The sequence below is a fragment of the Cryptomeria japonica genome, chromosome 1 (genome assembly GCF_030272615.1).
Source record: "Cryptomeria japonica chromosome 1, Sugi_1.0, whole genome shotgun sequence".
Lineage (NCBI taxonomy): Eukaryota > Viridiplantae > Streptophyta > Pinopsida > Cupressales > Cupressaceae > Cryptomeria > Cryptomeria japonica.
Window position 1 is genome coordinate 303,563,135 of NC_081405.1, and position 15,745 is coordinate 303,578,879.

The 15,745-nt window shown below is 35.9% G+C and overlaps 1 protein-coding gene across 5 annotated transcripts; it reads left to right on the top strand.

Moving 5' to 3' along the window:
- The first annotated feature begins 10,522 nt into the window (after nt 1-10,522).
- LOC131026913 (transcription factor MYB17-like) lies at nt 10,523-15,498 on the top strand. 5 transcript variants are annotated; one of them, XR_009358176.1, is made up of 4 exons: nt 10,523-10,757; nt 11,958-12,157; nt 14,227-14,368; nt 15,305-15,498. XR_009358176.1 is itself a non-coding variant. In XM_059207293.1 (3 exons), exons 1-3 carry the CDS (start codon nt 10,711-10,713, stop codon nt 15,406-15,408), a joined length of 351 nt encoding a protein of 116 aa, XP_059063276.1. In that variant the 5' UTR covers nt 10,523-10,710; the 3' UTR covers nt 15,409-15,498. The 5 variants fall into 5 exon arrangements, 4 of the variants coding, with proteins under 4 accessions (XP_059063276.1, XP_059063272.1, XP_059063274.1 ...); XM_059207293.1 differs by lacking the exon at nt 14,227-14,368; XM_059207289.1 differs by lacking the exon at nt 14,227-14,368 and having other exon boundaries at nt 10,523-10,753.
- Nucleotides 15,499-15,745: the final 247 nt, after the last annotated feature.

Consider the following 15,745-nt stretch of genomic DNA (forward strand, 5'->3'; position numbering starts at 1 on the left):
CCTTTGAGAGAAACTCTAAGTGATGGAATCTCTAACTCTAAAGGCATAATAGCATCAGCACCATAAACAAGATTATAAGGGGTAGTTCCTGTAGCAATTCATACACTCGTTTGGTACGCCCAAAGAGCATAGATTAGCTAAGTACTCCAATCCTTACCATGCTTATTCACGGTTTTGTGAAGAATTTGTTCAATTATCTTATTGGATGATTCGGCTTGACCATTTGATTGAGGATAGTATGGTGTAGAAAATCGATGTTTGATATGACATTTCTCGAGGAATTTCTTCACATCCTTGTTCTTAAATGATGTCCCATTATCTGAGATTATAGTGGAAGGTATCCCAAATCGAGAAATAATGTTTTCTAGAAGAAATTGACAAATCACTGCAGCAGCAGTAGAGCGAAGGGGAACAACTTCTACCCACTTTGTAAAGTAATCTGTTGCGGTTATAATGAAAGTGTGTCCTTGAGATGAAGGAGGAGAGATTTTACCGATGAGATCCAACCCCCATGTAGAGAAAGGCCAAGAAGCTACATGAGAACGAAGTTCTTGGGCAGGAGCATAAATCAAATTATTGTGTTGTTGACATTGATGACATTTCTTAACGAATGAAAAAGAATCCTTCTACATAGTTTGCCAATAGTATCCCATACGAAGCAATCTTTGAACCAAGGATTTGCCTCCAAAATGCCCCCCACAGGCACCTGAATGTGCCTCTTCAAGAGCAATAGGGATTTCCGATTTGTTAAGACAACGAAGGAGAAGACCGTTATAACCCCTTCGGTAAAGAACATTAGAAAGAATGATATATCTAGCAGACAGCTTGCAGATTCTAGCCCTAGTGTTTCTATTGGCGGAATCAGGAAAGGTACCATCGGTCAAGTATCTTACGATATGCGAATACCATTCATCTGAGTCTATAAAGTCACAACATGTTACCAAGCTAGAATCATCTACAATAGCTAGAGAAATAAGGTTGTGAATAACAAATTTAAGATCAACCACAGGGTCCTCTAAAGATACAAGAGAAGCCACACATGCCATTGCGTCCGCATGCCGATTATCTTTTCGAGGAACAGGTTCCATGGTATAAGAATCAAATTTTTGTAACAAAGAGATAGCAAGGTCTTTATATTGTGATAATTTGTCTTGTTTTGCTTGGTACAATCCTGTTACTTGTCTTATAATCAATTGTGAATATCCATAAATATGTATGTGCTTTACATTCAAAGCCAAGGCTGCCTTTATTCTGGCTATAAGAGCCTCATACTCAGCAATGTTATTGGTACATAGGAAATTGAGACGATAAGATAAAGGAATGGGTTTCTTTGTAGGAGAAATTAGAACAACACCTGCCCCCGATCCCGTATGACACTTAGAGCCATCAAAGTATAACTCCCAAGTTTCATCTTTCTCTATAGAAAGAATGAAGTCATCAGGAAAAGACTCAGGGTTAGGGAAGGAGAAAGGTGAAGGGGCCTCAACTAAGTGATCGGTCAACGCTTGCCCTTTAATTGCTCTTTGTGAAACAAATTTAAGGTCAAATTCAGTTAACATCATAACCCACTTAGCTAGGCGTCCTGATAAATCAGTTTTAGAGAAAAGATGCTTCAAAGGATCAAACTTTACCATGACGTGGACTTCTGAATTTAAAAGATAATGTCTCAATTTCTGAGTCGCAAACACCAAGGCCAAGCATTGTCTTTCTATCGCAGAATATTGGGTCTCATAATCGAGTAAGGTACGACTTATATAATAAACCGGACATTCCTTACCATCTCTATCATGTTGTGCCAATAATGCTGCGAGAGCATGAGAGGAAGTAGCTGTATAAAGAAGAAAGGGTTTAGAAGGTTCGACAGGTTGAAGGATAGGAGGATTAGCCAAATATACTTTTAAATCTTCAAATGCATGCTGACAATCTTCGTTCCATTGAAAAGTGATATTCTTTTTGAGAAGTTGAGTAAAAGGAAAAGTACGATCCACAAGTTGAGATACGAACCTATGAATAGCTTGAATCTTTCCTTGTAAGCTTTTGAGTTGAGACACATTTCTAGGAGGTGGCATGTTGACAATAACATCTATTTTCTTAGTGTCCACCTCAATCCCACGATGCGAAACTATGAATCCTAATAGTTTTCCACTATCCACACCAAAAACACATTTTCAGGGATTCAAGCGCATGTGATATTTACGAATTCTTTCAAATATTTGATGAAGGATCTTAATATGATCTATACGAAGAATGGATTTGGCTAAAATATCATCAACATAATCTTCTAAAATCTTATGCATATAATCATGAAAGATAAGGGTCATCGCTCGTTGATAAGTTGCGTCGGTGTTTTTAAGTCCAAAAGGCATCATCACCCAACAAAATGTACCCCAAGGAGTGGTGAAAGCAGTTTTGAATTGATCTTGAGGATTAATGAAAATTTGATTGTATCCTGAAAAACCATCCATGAAGGATAATAAAGCATGTCCTGCTGTAGAATCAACTATCATGTCAATGTTTGGGAGAGGGAAATCATCTTTTAAAGAAGCCTTATTTAAATCTTGAAAGTCGGTACACATTCTTATTTTATTGTCTGGTTTAGCCACAGCGACAATATTTGAAATCCACGGGGAATAATCAATAGGGTAGATAAATCCAGCCTCCAATAATTTTTCAATCTCAGCCTTAACAAGCAGAGCTACCTTAGGATTCATTTTTCGAATCTTTTGTTTCACAGGCTTAGCATCAGGAACTAAGACAATATCATGAGTAACAATCTTAGGATCTATACCAGGCATGTCAGAGTATGTCCAAGCAAAGATCTCAGGGAATTCGTGCAATAAATCTGCATATTGTTTTTGTTCTTCTTCATCCAAACACTTTCCAGTTTTAATAACTTTTCCTTCATTGCAAGGATCCATCTTAACATCAATGGTGTCACTTATGAGAAGATTACTTTGTTGATGAATATCCTTTAACTGAGGGAATTCTTCCACAATCTTATCATTATCAATCTCTTTTCCAAAATAAGCTTCAGTGTTCAAACAATAAGGAAATCCCCTATTGTGATGATAACGAGGAAGAGTGTCATATGCTCCCAAGAACTCAGCTAAAGCATCATCGGTAGGAAAGACATCCAAAGCATAGGCACACGAAGGATCCCCATCAATATACTCAGGGTGTCTTATTGGTAGAGACATAGAAATAACATTAACACTAAGACATGGTCTCTTAGAAGCTTTAGTGCGCTTGTAGGGATTATAACCAAGTCCAAACGTCTCATCATAAAGATTATTCCCTAGAGGAACCTTTATCCCTTGTTCGTGAGCGCCACAACCATTTCCATTATACCCATACTTAGCTAAAATATGAAAACCACGACCATAACGATCAGGCATTTCAGAAAGAGGAGGTGGTTTTTCATAAGACAAAGAATCAAATTCTTTAGAATTAGAGGTGTGAGGAGAAGAAGTTTGAGAAGCGGCCACAAAATTATTGTTCATAGGTTCAGGTAGGGTTGATTGATCTTTAGTTTCTTCCTTCTTTTTAACTTTAAGCTCTCTAGGAGGAACCCTATACTCACCTACAAAGGTGGGATTAAAGTCAAGAGATCCCCAATCGTCTTCTGCGAGAACCTATTCAGGATCAAAAGCCTCTTCATGTGTAGATTCAAGTTGAGAAGAATCTTCTTCAAGAACTTCAGACTCATCCAAAGAATCTTGATCATCAGAGGGTGATGATTCATCCATAGGTATCTTGTTTAAAGAGTCATCACTAGAAGAGGAAGGTTTAGAAGAACTCCCTTTGGAAGTAGATGTTTGCAAACAAGCCTGAAAATTAGTATCACCTATCAAGGTATATGTCTTATTGTTATAAATAAATTTAACTTGTCTATGCAATGTAGAGGGGACAGCTTGCGTACTGTGAATCCAAGGTCTCCCTAATAACAAGTTGTATGTTAGATTTCCCGACATAACATGGATAGGAGTAGGCAAAGTAACAGGTCCCACTGTGATGGGTAAGGTGATAGTACCTAATGAAGACTTAGCCATATTATCAAAGCCTCGAATGGGATGAGAGTCAGACTCAATAAGGGACGTATCCACATTCATCTTATGCAATAGATTAATGCTACACACATTAAGGCCAAAGCCATTATCTACCAGTGTTCGTCTTATAGCAGTGTCATTTATGATAACCACAATCATCAAGGGATCATATTGATGTTGAATTTCACTAGTAGGCAATTCATCTTGAGTAAACACAATTTGAGCTTTAGGATTCATCATAGAGTTAACCAAAGACACTATATTACTGGATGTATTAGGTGGAGGAACATTCAAATCTTTCAAGGCATCTTGTAACATTCCATGATGAGTAGAAGAAGTTTGGATCAAATCCCAAAGGGATATCTTAGCAGGGGTAACTTTAAGTTGTTCTATGAGATCATATTCCTTACCAACAACTTGTGAAATACGTGGAGCTTGCAGAAGAATTGGTTGAGGATTAGGAAGAGAAACTTAAGTAACAGGAGGAGGATTAGGCTGCCTATTATTTCTGGTATTATAAGTATGGGCAACCGCATGATAACTCTCTCTAGTTAATTGCTTGGCATAACTATAAGGACTTATAGGTTTTCTTCCTTGCACAGTGATGATAGGTTTATTCGGAGTAAGAAAGGAATCATGACCATACCCTCCTTGGACAGTAAGGAGAGGTGATTTAGGAACTTGAAAGGTGGGAGAAGGATAAGCACCTTGGACTTCAAAGAGAGGCTTATTATGCTCACTCTGGTTTATCATGTTAACTAATTTAGAAGTTTTGTTCTTGTTTAAAGATTTCGATAAAGCCACAAAGTCATCAAGAGCATCATCCAACAAAGCATGATCATATCGATTAAAAGATTTATCTTTTGATTCAAAAGGAGACATCTCTTCATAGAGGGGATCATTGAAAACAACCATGTTACTAGATTTAGTGGAAGAGTTGATAGGAATGTACCCTTGAGAGGCATCATTCGACTTATCTTTCTCATCACAACGAAATGGCATAGTAACAAAGTTTATGAGTTTTTGGTAAAATGAAGGTTTGGTATCTTTAGGGTTCAAAAAATCATCTAAAGCTTCATCTAATTCATCTTGGCTATACTCGTAATCAACATAATTGCATACATCATCATAAATATGAACATTTTGCAAATAAAAATCTGACATTTTGAACAAAATTGCATAAAACTTAAACACACAATGCAAAGAAACAAAGAACACACTCTTTCTTTTCCCTCTTGTTTTTTTCTTTTTTTCTTTTTATGAAAAATGAAACTTAAATGAAACACACTAGATCTAGATCTAGATCTAACAAATGCAATGCAAGAGAAAGCAATAATGATTTCATGTCGGGTTCACCAAAATGTGTAGGGGAAAAAGTGACACTAAGCAAACATGCCCTAATCTCACTTTCACTCACACACTTATGGAATACGAAAGAGCCTAGAGGTATCACACAATTGGCTACTTCTTTTTGTGGAAGAGAGAGCCACGGGCTACCTATTAGGATTTCTATTCCTTTGTTGTAATTGAAAGATAAAATGATGCAAGTTCAATTCTTAACCCCAAAGTGCAAGTATGAACTAATAACAAGATTGCAGAATTGAGATTAAACAATGGAAAGCTGTAAACACAAGGACAAGACAAGAATGCAGATGCGTACCCAGAGTTAAAATCTGAGTGAAAATGTTCGGGATGTGGGCACGGGCGCCACTATCCTGATTCTGCCCCTGAAACTGCTCCGAAAATTGCTGTTTTGCAACCTGAAAAGCTGTCGGAAATGCTGAAACTTACTGTCTGATTGGGGGACCAGGGCGCCTAGCGCCTCTATCCCAGGGACCAGGGCACCCAGCGCCCCTGTCCTGGCAGGACCAGGGTGCCCCACGCCCCTGTCCTAGCTTTCTGGGTTGGAATTTGGTGTGAAGTTCTGTCTCGGTCCGCTTCCGTCAGATTTGCAACTTGCGGCGTCGTCCGAATCCTGAAACCTGCACTTATATCTGAAAAGGTGTGGTGGGCGGCTATATAGGGTTTTGCCTTAGTCAAACCCCCGCTTTGGTGATTTCCACCTCCACAAATAGCCAAGTTTTATTGTAAAAGTAATGTGTGTGCAAGATCCTAAAATGCAAGTAAGCAAACTAGAGCAACCTAGAAAGTAAACCCTAATTGCTTGTAAATGATAATGTAAATGCTCCAAATCAAGATGCAAAGTGATCTAAAGCATGAATACAAATGATATAATGAGGCTTATGCAAAGACATGAAAACAACATGAAATCATACCCAACCCCAAGGGAGGGGTACAAGCCAATCTTCAGTCGGTGATCCCTTATTGCTCTTCAATGCCTTCAAAGCCCTAAATGTATGAATGAAATTGATGAATGCTTGATGGATGGAAGTTGAATGTTGTTGAAGTCTTCAAAGATCTGCTCTTTCGCTGCATAGAAGGTCCCTTGAAAACAAAATTCCGATCCTTTCAAATGAAGAAAGAGAGCTCTTATATATGAAACCCTAGGTCTTAATTTCAACTTTTGGCCGACCTAGAGATTGAATCTCCCACCAATTTCTTGGGGGTTAAGCTTTATTTTATGATTGGATCGTGCTCCTAAAATTTTGAGAAAAATGTCTGGGACCGTGTGCACTCCGGGCGCCATGGTCCTGACAACTTTTCACCAAATTTTTAGGGCCGTCGGATATGATGATTTTAGAGAGAATCCCGAAGTTACAGGTGATTTCGAGATGTTTTGACCCCCGAAATCAAGCTCCCAAGTTCAAAATAGGACCTAATTAGGGTTTTTTATTAAATGATGTATTGGAGGAATAAAATGAAAAGGGCACACTTTTAATGAAAGGGCCCAACTTTATGATGTGGAAGATGATGAAATAGAACCTTAGACCTAATTAATTTAATTAATTAAGTGCTAAAGGGGAAATGCAATGCAAAATGCAAAATGTGCCAAGGCGGGTGCTAAACTAGGTGTGAAATTGTACCACCCTAGCAAGTGCGTACAATTTACGATGCTACAAATAGATGTCTAACCTGGTACAATATTCGCAAGCGTGGGTTCCATGGTCCTTCCATCTGAGTTTTTGTGGTAACGGGGAGGAGGATTATTCACACCTGTTCTTTAGATTCCCTTTCTCGTTGCAGATCTGACATTACTGGTGGGGGGTGTGGAAACACCCTTGTGTTCACACAGATTCTTTGGTGGAGTTTTGGAGTAGTTTGGGTAGGCCTCCTATTTTGTCCTTTTTTCTCCATATTGTTTGGCACATTGGGCCCATTTTCATACTTTGGCAGATCTGGCTAGAGGGTAAGTGCACCAAGATGGTGAACAGAAAAGTGGCCACATGCCAAAAAAAAACCAAATTTTTCACAACCCATGCGGGTTCTGAAAATTCAAAACCAATTTAAAAAACAAAAAGTTCCTTAAAACTTGTATGGGTACAGGTTTTGAGGAACATTATTTTTTTGGGTAGGCCATGGGTTTTGGCCATTTTCAATGCCAAAACCCATGGAACAACAACAAGAGAAAGCCAAAAATCCACAGAACCTGCACGAGTTTGTAATTATTTTGGATTTTTCCAACATTAAGAGTAATTTTCAACAATGGCACCCCATCGAACAGGTAAGATTTGATTGGTTTGATTATTTTTGTTTGCATTTTAATTAAAGTAGGGTTTTTTAATTGATTTAAGTTTTGTTTTTATTAATTTGATGTCAGATTCTTCAAGTAATCCCCAAAAATGAAATAGACAACAAAGACCTCCTCCTACACAAGCAACACAAGAAAACCTTGTAAACATTGCACATGAGAAACAAGAAAACCCTCAAGATGTTGCTCCACAACCACAAAATCCTCAAAATGCTGCTCCTCAACAACCACCACCACCTTGAAACCCTCTGTGTCCTCCATTAGATCATGTAGATGCCACACACGAGGATCTCATCAATTGCCTTACACAAAATACTGCCCAAATTTCTATATTGGTGAATAGGTTGAGTCCTCTAGGCTTGAGAACCACTCAACCCTTGCCAAAATGCTAGAAACAATGGCCAATAGTGCAAATGACGTATCTAAGGAGGTTACAAAATGAGGCTCATGTAGGTGTAGATGTCGAACATTTTATGCGGATGTGTTGTCATATGACCAAGTGAAAAAAAAAGGGCATAGTTAAAGCTGACATATGTGCTCTTTTCACCAATCCTATTACCAGTAACAACCTAGAACTAAATACAACTCAGTTTCCTATACATTGGTGTGTTCATGCTAGGTTGAAAGAAGCTTTTTAGGATAGGTGGTATATGGTCTTTGACCAACCAAATTGTAATAATTGGGAGGTGCCTCTATATTTTTTGAGAAAGTTATTATGAGTTTATCCTCGGTGAGAAGCCGAATTACTTTGACATCCGACAATTTCAGGGTAGAGGGAGAGGCTTTGCGTAGGATAGACCTGGGGCCCATAGGGTGGTAGAGCCACATCATAGGAGGCGTACAGCTGCTAAACCCATGGTTCATGTCACTATCCCTATATCCTTGAAGGTGTCTATGAAATTATAGACTCTTCAGGTAGCTGCATCATTGACTAATGTCATTGTTTAGCATGGCACACAGTTGGTCGGAGCAGAGGATGTACCAGCACCTATGACACCTCCTTCATCAGCGACACCTCCTTCATCAACAACACCTCCTTCATCAATGACACCTCCTTCATCAACGTCACCTCATTTATCATTTGGCACAGGCCAAACCATTCAACATATGTGCCCCACCTTCCAGGGTGTATGTTCTAGTGTAGACACTAACGCGGATGAGGATGGTTCAACATCTCATTCCTGTAAATGTTGCGGGAGTAGATGCCATGCTTCCACTATAGATAATGTGGCCCTCATCGATGACCTGATCAATATGTTGTACCCTCTCTATTAGACACATGTGCGTTTAATTTTGTTTATGACATGTTATCAATTAAGTGACTAAATCTTATAAAAAGATGAATTTTTATTTTTAGAACAATTTAAAGTGACATATAAATAAAATGCATTGCAAGGTGCAATAGGTGGTGGGATTACACCACATACTTTTCAGTCGACTCCATTGTCATGAGTAGTTTCGCCACCAAAGGTAAAGATTTGTAAATTTTTTTAAAATATAATAATACATTGGTTTCAAAATATCTTTTGTTAATTATCTATATCATTACTTGGTGTTTTATAGGGCTTATCAGGGGCTGAGATGTCCCAACTTGATGATATCATGCTTTTGGCCATTGACTTTGGCCAAGATAGCTATGTGATACAATTTAGATTTATATATTTTTGACTTAAGTGATACATTAAATGCATTCTCTTTTCCCTTATGTTAATTTTTTTCTGTTAGTTTACCCCACCTGCCTCGAGGACATCTCATGTGAGAAAGCCATCCTCTAGCACTCCGAGGAAGAAAAAGATATCCTCTCGGCACCCAAATGAATTTAGTACAATTTAAATTCATTTGTTGAAATGTATTATGATTAAACATGTATATGTAGATATTGATAAATGCATTTAATTTATTTGTTCTATATACAAAAACATATGGGGTTTACGGAATTAATGAATGCACCTGATGTCGATGAGGTTCAACAAAGGGAAGAGGTGATATCTTCATATTCACTTTGGATTTCATTCTTCCTTGTTCGAAATAACTAAATCCTTTTATGTCTATATCATATGTTATCATTTTTCATACAGGAAATGGTAATCGCTGTATCAGATTCGACTAGGCCTCCTAAGGTTACATGAGAACTATACGAGGCTTCGGTGTGCATTTGTTCTATCTAGTTTGTCAACAAATTTGGGTTATTAACTTGTATAATTGTCTTTAACCTATTACAACTCCCTTCCAAACTTCCTACTGATGTTCTACCATTCCATTTCAGTAGAAGTCCTACATGTATAATATGGGATCCGATACGACCAAGGGAAAAGGTATGTCTGTCTTAGATCAACTCCTTTTCACTAAGTGCACAATGGAGCTGAAACCCTCTAGTTAACTCCTTTTGGATCACTTACCATGGATATAAGAAATGATCGTAACTGATTCATCTGTGACTTTGCCTCCTATGACCACAATACATCCATCTGAGGCTCTGATATGCTTTAGTTTTTTAGTCTATTCATTTTTGATTATTATGTGTTATTTGACATATATGTTTAAGCCGATAGGCTTTTAGTATGAGGTTTTGTTTGCCGAGAAAGTGTCAGCCATCCGAAAAAAAGAATCAGTAAAAACGCCAGTTGAAAGATCATTTGTCGGAAAGTTTCTACTTGCCTAATAAGGAGACAGTTGGCAATGGCATTTATTTGACTGGGCATACATTTATTAAGCAACTATTAACATTTATTAATCATTAATGAATGCCAGATTAGCCTTTTCTTGCTTGTGTTTGTTTGTTTAATGTCATTTACTACTGTTCTTTGTTATGATTATGAGAGTTTTGTTAGCACTGCAACAGATCAATCATGCTGGTCTGTTGCCTCATTTTCCTCCCAAATCTTCCATCTCAAATCCTTCCTTAGTTGCTCTTAAGCAGCTTCCATCTGCCTCATCTGTGGCCACAGAGAGTTTAGAAGATCAACGATTGAAAGGTGAAGGGTACTGCAATTTTTGAGGGAATGGGTCATTTGTATGCAGACCGAAAAGGGCTTCGTGTTTCAACCCATTTTGTTTTGTGGGTATTCATCTTTTTCTTGCATTTGAGAATTGTGATCCTCAAGTTTCTTGTGAAAAATAGGGATACGGTTTTGTTTCAATAATTTGTTTACAATGAGTCATTGTATTGAAAATCTAGATCAACCTCAATTGAATATGATGTTCTGGGTTTGGCCACTTAATCCATCTTTTGGGATTAGGGTGCCCCTGCAACTGGAAATATATAACTTTTTAATATATAACCATTATATTAAATATTTTTAGGGGTCTACAAATTAGTTGAAGAAATTATTATTAGCAATTCTATTGATTTCATCGAGCACTTCCTGTGGTTATAGGGTTTGAGTGAACAAAATTCAATGAGTGGAAGTGTTTTCTCAGGAAAAAAATTATGTGAAGAGAGTCGCTGTTTTTGCATTGTAGAAATTCTTAGTTTTATAGGAGAAAGACTTTTTTTGAGGTAATGGACCTTATTGTCTTGAATTTTTTTTCAATATATAGTTTTCGTTAATAAAGAATGAATGTCACTACTGCAAGAAATAAATAAATCAATAATGGGTAGAGCCTCTTGCTGTGATGAAATGGGCATGAAAAAGGGCCCCTGGACACTCAACGAAGATAAGATTCTTGCTGGGTATATTCAGAAAAATGGCCTGGATGTTGGCGTGCTCTTCCCATAAAGGCTGCTATGTGTATAATAGAATATCTAATATTGCTTTGATTTTTTTTCGAGTGAAATGCATAAGTAGCCACATAAGAAATCATTTGCAGTTGATAACAACTTATTGGGTAACGAATTTTATAAACAAATTTTATTTATGGTATGTAACTAACTACACAATTTCATTTGAGTCCTATAAACAGGGTCTTGTCTACCAATTAATAGCTTCTCACACATAATAAATATCATTTGCACTGGAGGAATATTGAGATGAAATTCATTTGGGCAATGAAGTATGCACAGAGATTTTATCTGGGTTATATCGAAGTTCAGAGTCACTTGTTTGTAGAGTACCATGGATGTAGCTTCTTCAAATGATGTGTATTGAGCAACCAATTGTTACCCCTTCTCTTAGGTGGGACTAATAACTATATAAAAAGATTATTGCCAGTTTGACTATTAACATGCTACTACATTTGAAAGTGTAATTACTTTGTTTAATGGTATTATTAAATTTCCTTATTGGTGGGGTTTCTAATTTTAATATAGTGACTTTCTACAGGTGGTCCACAATAGCTTCCCAACTGTCAGGGAGAACTGATAATGAGATGAAGAACAACTGGAATACTCACTTGAAGAAAAGGCTATTGGGAATGGGATTGGATCCTTCCACCCATGCACCCAAAACTGAGATACCCATCAGAAATGGGTTACAAGGATCTCATTTCACAACCCTCCTGAGGCGTGTGATCTTCCCAATAGGTTGGTCTATAGAAAGTATTGCTTTGCTTTGATTTCATTTGAGTAAAATAGATAAATAATCACAAATAAAATCATTTTATTTCTTCAAAATAGAATAGAATTATATTTAAAAGCCATAAGAACAAAAAATAGTCTATGAAATGTGAATGAAGCTTTCAGCCTTTCATTTCCTTTTCACTAATCTTCTCAGCTGTCTTTTCAAGAAGCCACACAGTTTTTTTTTCTATTGAAATATTTTGATTTTTAAATTGAGAAATTAAATTACGATTTGTGTTGCTTAATTAATTGAATGATGCGTTGAATGCAAAAATAACATATTTTTCTTTAACTTAGATTCGTAGATAGGTACAATTATGATAGAATATGTTGCATTTGAACTCATGGAGATATTTTACAAGCATATATATGATTATATTTATGTTTTGAGTAAAATCTTGGGAATTTATTGTATAGAGATTTTATAATTGATTCTGAACTGGATAGATTAAATTAGGATCATAAAGTCCAAATAGAAATCAATGCTTGACCAGAATAAATTTTTGTTTTAGGCACTTGGTGGGGTTCTTTATTTTTCTATTCTTGACATTATACAGTGTAGTAAAGATTCATGAAGTTGTTGATCTTTGAGGTTTGTGCACTTTGCCTAATATAACTAATAGAGATAATTTCCAAAAATTGTAGTCATAATTTATGTCATGCCTTCCTCTTTCGTCCTTATCTCATTTGCATCTGTCGGATGTTCTTGCAAATTTCTTACCAAATAGCTTACATGCTAATCATGTTGAACGATGTGTTCTCGTATGCAAAACATCACTAGCAACAACACCTTTTATTTTCATTGTATAACATTAGTTCTGATGTATTAGAAAAAGAATAAAATCCGATTTGTTGAAACTAGAATTTTGAAATCTCTTTTGTAATCTTACAAACTAAAATCTAAACATGAATATTGTTAATGATTAGGTATATTGATCATGTAATAAATGAAAAACTGTTTATTAGTTATCTTTGACTATACAAAAAAACAAATCTAATCGTTACCCATTAGTCTTTTACATATAAAATTATATACGTCCGTATTCCTTAATTGAACATCATAAAATAGACCTTGATTGGGTATTACCAAGCAATGAAACACACATCACAACTTCCCTTCTGTAATGTCAAATGTAAATAAATATTGCTACCTAATTTTACTTTGCAGAGGGCCAATTATATTTACCATGCAAGATGAAATAGAACTACTATAATATCAAACTGATCTGCATTATAAATATGAAATCAATGCTGCGTGATTGTGCATTCTTAGTGCATTATTACATTTTCTACTGTTACTGTTGACGTATTCATTTTTATGTAATACCCCTGCATTTATAGAACATGATTACATTAGCTGACTGTTTATTGCACAATAATGGATGCAAATAAATATGAAATGATTATGTATTTCTCTGTATGACTTTCACTATTAAAGGTGGTTGGAGACACCAAATGTTACCATTCAAAACTTGAAGGCTTGCTGGCCAACTTATAACTGCAAAATAAAACCCTCTACACCAGAAAAGCATCAAAGTAATGCTATTTTTTGTTTCCTGTCTTTAATGAAGGGGCACAATATTCAAATATTGGTTTCTAAGTCGTTGCAGGTGGAATTGAAGACGTTACTATATCTAAATTCGTAAAGATAACAATGAAGACAAAATTCTCGCTGAAGCCATTTGATGCCAAATTACAGGAAACATATTATTAGTGATGAACTCATCTGTTTCTCCACTTTGAACAAGTCTTGAAGTTGCTGCTATAGTTTGTGTAATATGGTTCTTATTGCAAGGTTGACGCCACTCTAAAAAGATGTGTTTTTATGATTCAATTGCCCAAGCTGTATAAACTTGTCTCAGTTTTTCACCTTAATTGTCACTTGGACAACAAAACTATAAGTGTGACATCCTCAGAGCTTTATTGTAATTCATAGGTTAAATCTTTTTATGTGTGTTTTTCGGTCAAATGGATATTAAATTCAAAAGTCGGAGATTAATTGAATGATTGTTTATTTGTTTTTCCTAAATTAGGGCAAGGAGAGATATTCAACCGTGAATATCATCAGAAATTGAGGTATTCACTCTTACTTGTACTTGGAGATATTTGTAGAGCACACATTTTTTGACCTTTGGATGGCATTTGAACTTGGATAGGTCTCCTCGGTCAATTGAGGTATTCTCTCTACTTAATCTTGCTTGGGGATATTTCTAGAACGCACACATTTTGGGCTGTATCTGCCATTTGAACTTTCAATAGGTCTTCATTTTGATATTTTCTCTATCTTGGCACCCAACACCTTTGCTCTGAGTTACCACTATAATGATGATAGTCTTTTTATCAAGTAAAACATAATTTTATTTAGCCAATTATTGCCAGTATTACATGTATTTATATAGACCCACAAATTGTCAAATTGATATTCAAGTTATTGGTATATGGGTAGGTTTTGGACTTGTACAAATTGCTATATCTTCTATAATTATTTGCTCTTCATATTGGCAGTTTCATATTAAAAACATTTAACAATGTTTACATGACAGATGACAATCAAATATCTAGCGTGAATTCTGAATTTTGACTTAGAGTACTGTTCAAGAATGACAGTATGGTCTCTATTATTGTTATTGTTGTAGTAATTTGTTTTTCCATATATGTTTAAATTTTTTAGAAAATACTATGCTTATAACCATTAACCATTAACACCATGCAAAATCTGAAAGGCATTTAGTATGTGAAAATTACTTATAACAGATAGCACAGGCACAAGTATGACTTAACCATGGATATCATGAGCTGAAAGTTACTTAAATAAGTAATACTAGGAGCATACAATTTCATAGAAGATGGCATTATATGTTAAAGGTCTTAAACTTGTCTTCACAATGATTTTACTTAGTGTTCTCTTTCAAATGATTAAGGGTAATGATGCCCCTTCAAGCCATACTCATTCTCCTTCATGTCATGCTACAACCCCACCCTTACAAGCCATGGTTAGCTATTTAGATCTCCACCACTATAATCCATATTTATGTATTCTTATTTTTATCAGTAGAATGCCATACGATACTTATAGCTAAAGCTTTTGCATATTTTTTTGATTTGTTGCAGGTGTGGGGATTAAGCAAAGCATGAATGGATATGCTTTTGTATTGGTGGGATTTCTCTCTACTATTCTTGTTCAGGCATTCCAAGAATCTTCATTTTCCTACTAAAATGTTTGATGGGGTTGATCATGATTCTCTGCATTGTTAGAAATTCTTCTATTTGATGGGGTCGATCATGTTTGCAAAGGTGAAAATAAGTCATATGGATATGTTTTTGATCATATGAAATAATTTCTGATTTGGAATAAATGATTCTTATTTAATCTCAATTAGACTTTGCTAAATTCATTTGCCCATTTTAATGGACATGGAGTTTTACTTTCAATATAGATATAGATTTTTTTAAAAGTGGTCTAATACAAAAAATTATGGATTTGATTGCAAGCCATATAGAATGTGAATTATATTGCATAAAAGTAAAATTATTTTTTTAGCCAACCCTTAA

Bases quoted from the DNA above. Each gene is read 5' to 3' on its own strand.
- LOC131026913 (XM_059207289.1), top strand. From the start codon at position 10,698: ATGGGTCATTTGTATGCAGACCGAAAAGGGCTTCGTGTTTCAACCCAT. The intron at 10,754-11,957 runs GTGGGTATTCAT...GACTTTCTACAG, and splicing joins GTTTCAACCCATTTTGTTTT to GTGGTCCACAATAGCTTCCC. The intron at 12,158-15,304 runs GTTGGTCTATAG...GATTTGTTGCAG, and splicing joins GCGTGTGATCTTCCCAATAG to GTGTGGGGATTAAGCAAAGC.